At 35.9% G+C, this 9,770-nt stretch overlaps 1 protein-coding gene across 1 annotated transcript; it reads left to right on the top strand.

Annotated features, from left to right (window-relative positions):
• Nucleotides 1-531: 531 nt before the first annotated feature.
• LOC118810000 (immunoglobulin lambda-1 light chain-like) lies at nucleotides 532-3,368 on the top strand. The gene is made up of 4 exons (XM_036573520.1): nucleotides 532-648; nucleotides 814-1,099; nucleotides 1,372-1,409; nucleotides 2,756-3,368. Exons 1-4 carry the CDS (start codon nucleotides 594-596, stop codon nucleotides 3,082-3,084), a joined length of 708 nt encoding a protein of 235 aa, XP_036429413.1. The 5' UTR covers nucleotides 532-593; the 3' UTR covers nucleotides 3,085-3,368.
• Nucleotides 3,369-9,770: the final 6,402 nt, after the last annotated feature.

Below are 9,770 nucleotides of genomic sequence, written 5' to 3'. Positions count from 1 at the left end.
GACTCTGTTCACTTCTCATCCCCTGAATTATGCAGATATTTTCTATAAATTGGTAGAATTCTGCTTTAATATTCTGGCTGCAGCGTTCTGAACAAGCTGAACCTATTATTTGTAGTTTAGGTAGTCCTGTGAATAACGCATGACAATAGTCTAGTTGTGAAATGGCAAAAACATGGACCACCTTCTTAGTACCTTAAAGTATGAGAAAGAATCTAACTTGTTCTATATTTTTTATATCAAAGAAAGTTGTTCTGGTGACATTATCAACATGAGCTTTGAAGAATATTCAAGCATTATCACAATATATGTAATTTCCTGTTTTGATTGTGGAGCCAGATTATCCCTCACTTTCATTCTCTTTGCTTCAGTAATAACAATGAAAATCTCTGTCTTTTAATGTTATACAGATCACAGATGCAGTCAAGTGTGTGCAAATATTTTTGACTGGCGCTGTAACTGCATGCATGGATGAAGGCGGCGCTACGTGGTACTGTTTGTTGGCTCTCTTTATAAGAAGCAGTGTGTGAGTGTGGGTCCTGCTCTGAAAGTCAAAGACCTGTCTCTCATTTCTGATCTGATCCTTTACACAACCTATGAATATGATCCTCAAAGCCACCTCAGTCGCTGGGCTCCTGCTCACTCTCTCCGGTAAGGGACACTCAGTACACTGGACAAGTCTAGAAGGTTCACTTTTTTATGACTCTAATGAAAGATTCTTCTATGAAGAAGCAGTATTTGATTTGAACTTTGCTTTTGTTCATTGAAATTGACATTTCAAGCAAACTTCTACAGAGTGTCCTTTTGTTTTCACAGGATTGGAGGCCATAGTGCATCTGACCCAGGACAAATCCATTGACTTCACTGTGGGGCAGAATGTCCAGATTGTCTGTAGAAAAAGTACCAGTGGCTACACAATATCATGGTACCAGCAGAAGTCTGGAGGTACTCCTACCTTCATACTAGCTGATAGCAATAGGGCCAGTGGTCTTCCCAGCAGATTCACTTACACTGACAATGGATTGAATGAATATCTGAATATTAATGGAGTTCAGGCTGAAGACGAGGCAGTTTATTATTGTGGCTGCATCATCTGTGACTCGCATCACAGTGCTGCAGCTCAGTGAGCCCCTCATACAAAAACCTCCAGAGCATCCTGGCTGGACTAGAGCCCCCCCTGATTAAGTCCAGTAGCTCAGTTCTAGTGAGGAAGAGTTTAGTCATCAGGTCTTTATGGTTTCACATATAACTTTTGATTAATTTCTCCTGATTTCTCTTGTTTTAAACACAGAATGATGAACACTGAGGTGTTCAGCAGAAGCAGAAGTGTTGGGCTACATAGCTGAGGTTTTTGTACAGCACTGTTCCACTGTGGCATGGCAGCATTGGCCAAGGCACCGAGTTAAGACTGGGTAAGTGATCTTTTTAATACTGTTAGATTTAAGAAATGCTGTTCAGTTAATATTATTAATTATTAATCGATATGTAATGTAGATACAGTGAATAGATCAGTGCAATTTATTGAATCCCCAAAGTGGTAATTTCAGAAATGAAATGCATTTAATTCAGTTACTGTTTATTTTTTACAGTATTTTTTTTTACAGTTTTTTGAATCCTTTGAACCTCCAGTATGTTTAAGTCAAACGAATACAATATAGAGGAAAATAGAAATAAAAAAATAGAAAAAGATAAAGATATTAAAAACTAAAATGTAAAAAATCTAAATTAGTTAAATAAGTTAAAACGAATATATGGAAAAAATATTTCTAAGTATTAAAATTTAATTTGTAAGAACTATTAAATGCATGATTTTCTAGATAGATATCATTGACTCAGTGAACAAATTTTATTTTGAAAAAAGAGCAGGACTTTTATTCCATTTCAGTATATTAGCAGTATATTAAATGACAGTATCTCACACCATGCATACACATATGCCTTTATATTATTAGAAAGTGAGAGCATAAGTGTAGCAAAGGTCCAAGAATTATCAAATTAAACATAGAAGGAAAAATGGTAAAAAAAAAAAACATCCAAAAATAACTTTTAATAACCTTTTTATAAATCTTCCATTTTAGAAGATTGTAACCTCTTGCCCTCTCTAAATTTGTTTCTGTAAAATATTTTCATTATTATTAATATTATTGCTAATAATAATATATAATAATAATATTGCATTGTTGCTAATTTTCAATAATTACAAGTAACAAGTAAATAATAAATACATAATTAATAAACAAACGGGCCATTAAAAGTGTTTTTATTTGAAGAAAAAATTATGAATAATATTATTGTCATCATTGTTACTAGTATTATTATTTGTATTTATTTTATTTTTTTATTTTTTTTTACATCTTTTCAACCTGGAAACCAAACTAAAATTTTAAACGATAAAATATGTTACTAAAATTGAAAATTTCCCTTTTTATCTTAAAATATGTCTTTTAAGCTTTTATTATTTAAACTCTTGGTTCATTACTTAGTTATAAACGAGTTCTCTAGTATTTATCCTGGGTTGATTAGGTTAAAAAATACTGGAGTATAAACTAATAAGTTACTAAGTTACTAATATGTAACTAAATGTAGTTTGGAGAGTGAGGAACAGACTTTGGACCCAAAATAAAAAGTGTAAACACAAAATGGAGACAAAAAAAAGACACAAAAAAAAAAATATATGTGATGCTAAAAATATTACTGACCTTCTAATGAATCTGTCATTTGGGTTACTTGTTTGTAACCAATTTCTCCCCTTGTTCAGCTCGTCCAGCGTCTCCTCCATCACTGGCCCTTCTGGCCCCCTCTCAGTCTGTCCAGTCTGGAGATGAGGTCAGTGTGGTCTGTACGGCAAGGGGCTTCCACCCTGACAGTGTTGCTCTGTCCTGGGCTGAGGATGGCAGCGCTGTGGCGGGTTCTGAGGTCCAGACTGGATCATCCCAGCGCCAGCCTGATGGCACCTTCTCCCAGAGCAGCATCCTGAAACTGAATGCTGGACGCTGGAGCTCAGGACGCACCTACACCTGCAGCCTGACCCACCCAGCACTGACCAGCACACTGACCAAGAGTGTCAGTGTGGGTCAGTGCAGCTAGAGCAATCACATGTCATATATATTAAAAGGCTCGCTGATGCTAACACAGCTAGCCACATTATGCTAATAGTAGCTTAATCTGCATAACTTCAGTCACAAACTCAAGAAAGAATGGCATTTCATAACCTTAGAACTTTATAAGTGCTGTTCATTTCTTTTAATATTCTGTCAAATTGTAATCAAAGTGAAATTCAGAGATCAATGACACATTAAACCTGTATGTGAGTGATACATTGTACTGCTACTGTTTTGCTGAGTGTTGCTGAGTAAAAGTTGTATTGATGAGTAAAATTTGTGTCGTTGTGTTTTACAGAGGAGCTATTACAGTACTAATGTATAACGAGTAAGACTAATGTTCTTTAAATTAAATTTAAAGAAATTAAAATTGTACTTTTACAATATATTAAGGAATATATGCAGTGTTCAATATAAAATAAATAAATAAGTAAAATAAATAAATAAATAAACACACACACACACACACACACACACACACACAAACATTTTGGTGCTGAAGCCTATACCAGCTGTCACTGGGCAGAAGGCAGGATACACCCTGGACAGGTCGCCAGTCCATCACAGAGCTAAATAAATAAATAAATAAATAAATAAATAAACATCAGCAATCAAAAGCTTGGAATCACAAATGTTTGGGATTTTTAATGAAAAATAAATAATAATATTTGAAAACTATTATAAATATCTATATAAAATATTTCAAATATTGCATTGCATGTATAAATTAGGCTCCCACTCTACAGCTTCTATTTTTTCACCAACTTTTGCCATATTAAGTAACACTAAGAAGGGTGAATGAAACTTTACAATACTTGAAAGGTTTGCTGTTTGAAAGCTACATTAGTCTACTTGTCTTGAATATTCGCACAATGTAAAAGGGAACTAGCATTTCAAAAGTGTAAAAAGAATAAAAAAGTGTAAAACAAACCAACAAACAAAAACAAGTTTTATTATGACAGTGATGATTACAATCCCTCAAGAAATGAATGTGTTATTCTGTTATAATGTTGCCCTCTTGTGGTCATACTGGTACATTATAGGTGCGCTTTGAAATTGTGCTCAGGTGTGTGAGATGCTGTATTTATTTGCTACATAAAGTATCTAATATTGAAAACATACAAAAGACAGTAACTCTTTATAATAACGATAGTTTATTAGACCTTCAGACATCTGTTAGTTGCTACTTCATAATGCACTAATCATGAACTAATCTATATATATATATATATATATATATATATATATGGCCAAAAATGATGTGGAAAAAAGTTTGGTTCCATTGACTTACGTTAAAACTACAGCATGTTTTTTCCTTCTCCTGTAAAGTTCTCTTTTTGGAGATACGAGATTTTGTTCCAACAACAGTGACATGTAAACTCTCTGCAACATGTTTGTAGCCCATAAACAGTTACATTTATATAAAAATGTGTAAGTCATTTACAAACTTTTATAGAAGATTTTAGTCCATAAACAACCTCAATGAACTCTCATATCCATCCTGTCCTGATGCCTCCAGAAGGTGTGATGGAAGATCAGACCACCATTAAGGATGTAGACATGAGCTGAGCAGTTTCATTAAATTTAAGACAAATAAAACAAGAACCAAATGACGCCAGACAAAATCAGTCTGAAATACGAGAGCTCATACACCAAGAACAAAAAACAGAAACCACCTGGAAAAGAAGAGGAAACAAGCTACACACTAATGATACAATATGATAATGACATGGGAGGAGACAGGAGAGGGTGGAGCCAGGCACAGAACACTGTGACATCACTTAAGATTAGGTTCTGCAAAAATAACTTAAAAGTCACTCATAAACCAGAGCATCCTGACTGACACAAGTAATCATTTGTGTGTCTTGCAAAAAAAAAGCTAAATTATTAATAAAGCAATGAGCCACAAGAGGCTGCGCCCTTCCTTGTGATAAAATCACAGTAACACATGCTAAAAAGCCTCACGTTGCTTATTGCTTTTGTAAAATGGCGGCCAACATAAAATATGACCCAATACACAATTTTTCAGAAAGTACCTAAGTTATTATTGATAATAATAGACATATTCCGCCAAGAAATGTAGTTCACTTGGAGTATGGTATCATTGCCAAGCAACCATGGACCTCTGAATGAGGAGAACGTTTGGTCGCCCTTCGCTGTATATCACAGTCATTTCATGATTTTTTTGTACTTTCTGTCATATAACAATGAATGTATGATAACACAGCACTGTTTAATGCAAAAACTTTCATTTTGTAAGTGCCGCGGGTCTCATTTAGCTAGAATCCAGCGGCGCCCCTCTTCTTGTGCTGGGGCTGAATCTCAAATGGCTCCCTGCTCCCTACATAGTGCACTACGGAGGAATTTAAATACTGGATCCTGCAACCCAACAGAGCAAAATACAGCTAAAAAATAGTCATTCGGGATTCAGACACATCCACACTCAGTAAATGATGCACTGTTTGATTGTAGAGGCTAGAATTTCTAAACTTTCATAGCTAGAACACTATTCAGGGAGTACAGAGCCGTTTGGGATTCAGCCTGGGTTTGACACTGCTTCTGTCTGAAGATGGACATTAGAAGTGTGTAAAACATTCAAGTGACATTTTTTAGACTTTTATACTTTTTTTTAAATTTTTTTTTTTTTTTACATTGAATCATATCCTAAGAACTCAGGCCAGTGATATTAATGATGGAGTTGTTTAGACTGTTGGCTCTTTTAGCCTGTTGGCTAGCTGATCAGCCAAAACTGGCAGAGTGATATACAATTCAGTTGTTTTGAAAGTGGTCATCGTTGTGTTTTTTGTAGATTTTACAACGGCTTTGAACAGCCAATTAAATTTTAGGACAGGAACTATCCGTTTTATAATTAACAATAGAATAACCTCTATAACTGATGAACTATCATTGTTGTATAGTGTTACTGAAAAGCCTTTGACCGCCATTGGCTTCACTATCATATCTATTTCTTTATGTTCCACAAAGACGTGCCGAACTATATATAGCAGAGTTTCAGTTCTAGTATTTCTCATGAGATCTGATTTGCATTGGTTGCTCATTAGTGCGTGGGTACAATCAGGTGCCTGGAGTGAAAAAACACAACAGTGAAAATTGACAGAGAGAACAGAGGCAATGAGCTGTGATGATGACAAAACAACATGATCTTTGATATACTTTTCAGTGCTGAAAAAATAATAAGGCAGGATGCATTGTTTGTGATAATAAACAAGAAAAAACAAAAAACAAGAAAAACTCATGTGTATTGCTCACTCTGAAAATATAAGAAAAAACCTTGAATTAAAGTAAATGTTGTCTAGGAAAGCAAGAATATTTTTTGAACAAAACCACATGCATCTAATTTATTAGCACCCCAAACCTCTTGTGCAGAAAAATCCTCCTGGATTTATACACCAGCCGCTGCCTGAGGAAGACCAGGAGGTTTCTAAAGGACTCCACCCACCCAAGCCACTGTTTGTTCTCAGAGCTGCTGGGCGGGAGGAGATACAGAAGTATAAAGTCCAGAACCAGCTCCGAGACAGTTTCTTTCACCTGGGCAATCAGGCTGCTGAACAGCCAGTAGTGCTGCTGTATTGGTCAGTGGGCCTGTCACTGCATCTCATCATCATGATGATCTCCATGGACAATCCACACCTCAAACAGACTCACTCTGACTCACTTACTGTAAATTTAGTCTAGCAATTCTATACTTGCACACATTTGGTATGTTCCATTCAGAAGGCAGCTGCCTCAGTAGGCAGCACTTTAAAGCAGCATTTGCACACTCCAGAGATTAGGGCTGTCTCATTCTGAAGGCGGCACAAGTCAGCTGCCTGCTAAGGTGCCGTATTTTGACTGGATTCCAAAGCAGCGTCGCATGTATCCTTCTCTGTGAAGCCAATCCCAAAATCCTGTTCAACTGCCGAGAGTTCTATCGCTTCAGTTTGAAAAAGATGGCAGACAGAGCAGCAGTTTCTGCTGAGGAAAGCGTTTACAAATGTAAGTTGCTGTTTTCAATTGACTGTGCATTTGCATGTCATATTTAACATGTTTATGTTTGTAGTTTGACTGAAGTTGAAACTTGGTTAAATTTATCCAGCTAACTTAGCCATGTAGTTAAACACCATTGCCTTACAAGCAGCTATCATTACATGAAGCTAGCTTTAGCTTAGCTAGCACGTTGAGGGGTTTTAGCATAGTTTCGTCTGGTTTAAAAATAGTTGTGTTTTTCTAGTTGACTGTTTTATGGTGCTTTTTGTACGTAAATGGTTCATAAATTTGTGGTCATATACTCTGTGGGATGTGGTTACCATTGTAGATTTTTTCTGACTTCAGGGACAAAGGTATAAAGGTACGGGCCGAGGAAGAGGGGCTTTTTATGGGGGAAGAAAAACTCTGCCCATTGATTGACATCTTGTGTATCTTTTCCCTATATCGTTTGTAATCTGAAAAAATACTGGTGTATAATAATGTGTGTATGTAGAGTCTAATGTGTATATATATATATATATATATATATATCATATATATATATATATACACACTTATTATTTCTTTTGTATTTAAGTATAACAAGGGGGCTACAGATTTTCATTCACCTTCGCACCTGTGTAAATGTGATGTGACAATAACCGTGATTTGATTCGATTTGATATAATAATCCAATTTTTGTGACACTTACTGAAGTATTAATGTGAGGTGACATAGTGGCTAGACTTACTTATTCATTCATCAACATAGGAAAGATTAGAAATACATACATAAATGAAATGAGACAAATGTTCATAAAACCTTCATAAATCAGATAATCAGCAATAAAAAAATAGCTAGATGCATGAAAATGTGCATACTCGCTGTTAGGGCAATAATTAAGAAGTTTCAAACAACCAGAGCTGTAGTGAACACTGACTGGAGGAAGATGCATGTTTATTTCTCCCCTATGCAACATAAGGAGTAATGCTAGAAAGAAAAACATTCTCTAAGAATTGCAGTTGGAGGTTTGCAGAAGGTCACCCGATCTCCAGAACTTCAGTTAGACGCCAAGAAAAATGTGCCAGAAGAAAGCCCTTTCTTTCATAAACATGTCTGAAGTTTGCTTTGCTTCTGAAACTTTGGCTGAAACTGGCTTCTGTGGTCAGATGAGACAAAAAAATGAGCTCTCTGGCAACACTTAAGATGGGTTTGGTATGAAAAGAAGGATGATTACACAGGAAAGAACCTCATCCCCACTGTTAAATATGGAGATGGATCTGTGATGTTCTGAGGATCTTTTTCCTCCTAAGCCCCTGAACCTTGTTAGGTTACATGGAATCATAAAGTACCAGGAGATTAAAATGAAAATCTGTATGTTTTTTGTATCATGTCTACACACTTAAAAATTATGGTTCTTGAAGGGTTCTTTAGTTAGATTCTGTATAGAGTGAAAGGGTTATTCAGATAGATGGAAAAAATGCTGTAGATGGTTCTATATAGACATTTTTTTTATATTGAACCCTTTTCAAAAAGGTTCTACATAGACACATTCTCCATCAATCTGAAGAATGTTTCATGGTCGAAAGAACCCTTTATTCATGCCAAGGGTTCTTTGAGTGTTCAGGGTTCCATGTAGAACTTTACTAAAGAACCCTTTAAGAACCATCATTTTTAAGTGTGTATATACAACAGGTAAATAGAAAGGAAATTTGAGAAATGTGAATATATATATATATATATATATATATTATATATATATATATATATATATATATCAGTGCACTTACCTATATTTGTATTTTTGTTTGTGTCAGCTTAACTAGAGGAAGGGGGAAGAAGAACAAATCTGTTGCTGAGGTCGGTTTACAAGGCACAGATTCTGACCCGACACACAGTTTTAAAATGTTGGGAAAATCCTTGTTGAGTTGTAATGGGGGGAAATCTGACACCCTGAGCTGGACAGCCTGCCCATATCCCTTACAACAACAGCAACCTACTTTCCAACCAGGCCAATCCACCTTCTCAAGCTTCTTTTCGAAACCCAATCCTTATTAAAGCATTACTTTGTGGCCTTTTCTGTTAGAAACAGGCCTATGGACAGTGTTCTACCATAGAGACAAAGAACTTGAAGTTTCACCACCTGTGTTTGGTATGGAGGAGCGCTCTCATGCTGAGGACGAGCGGATTAGGTTTCGCTTTGTGGAAACGCAATCAGAAAGCCAATCTCCTGCATGGAAAAAGCTGTCAGGACTATAGAAGCGAACCTGACAGGAGCTCTAGAGAAACTCCTTTTTGTGAGGAGGAACCTGCTCCAGTTCACGTTTGAAATGTTTTACATTATTTTTGTGCCAGAAGAAAGCAATAAAGTGGCAATTTCTTCACTTTTAACCTCAAAAGATCACATGATTATGCAAATTGGAAAGCCCCCATGTCCTAGGCCACCCACCTTTAAACTTAGTTAGATATGGTTACTCCTACTGCTTGCTGCTAGTAAACTATGTAACATCAGTATAGGGTGACATTAATGCACTTATTGAGCAATCCAGTAGTTATTAATAGACTGCTTATAACTACATTATTAATCAGTACTAGCATAGATTTTCCCACTGCATTATTTGTGTCATTCATAAAAATCTTTAAAGGGTCCTTTATAATGCTTTGTTTAAGCCTTGCCAATCCTATAGCTGTTAGTAACTTATAAAG

The sequence above is a fragment of the Colossoma macropomum genome, unplaced genomic scaffold, assembly GCF_904425465.1.
Source record: "Colossoma macropomum unplaced genomic scaffold, Colossoma_macropomum, whole genome shotgun sequence".
Classification (NCBI taxonomy): Eukaryota; Metazoa; Chordata; class Actinopteri; order Characiformes; family Serrasalmidae; genus Colossoma; species Colossoma macropomum.
The sequence above is the reverse complement of the archived record's forward strand: the minus strand, read 5'-3'. Positions and strand labels throughout refer to the sequence as shown.

What these genes read in the sequence shown, in the direction of transcription:
- LOC118810000 (XM_036573520.1), top strand. Translation starts at nt 594, where the DNA reads ATGAATATGATCCTCAAAGCCACCTCAGTCGCTGGGCTCCTGCTCACT. An exon ending in GGCTGCATCATCTGTGACTC is followed by an intron (nt 1,100 to 1,371) that starts GCATCACAGTGC and finishes TGTTCCACTGTG; the next exon opens with GCATGGCAGCATTGGCCAAG. An exon ending in AGGCACCGAGTTAAGACTGG is followed by an intron (nt 1,410 to 2,755) that starts GTAAGTGATCTT and finishes CCCCTTGTTCAG; the next exon opens with CTCGTCCAGCGTCTCCTCCA.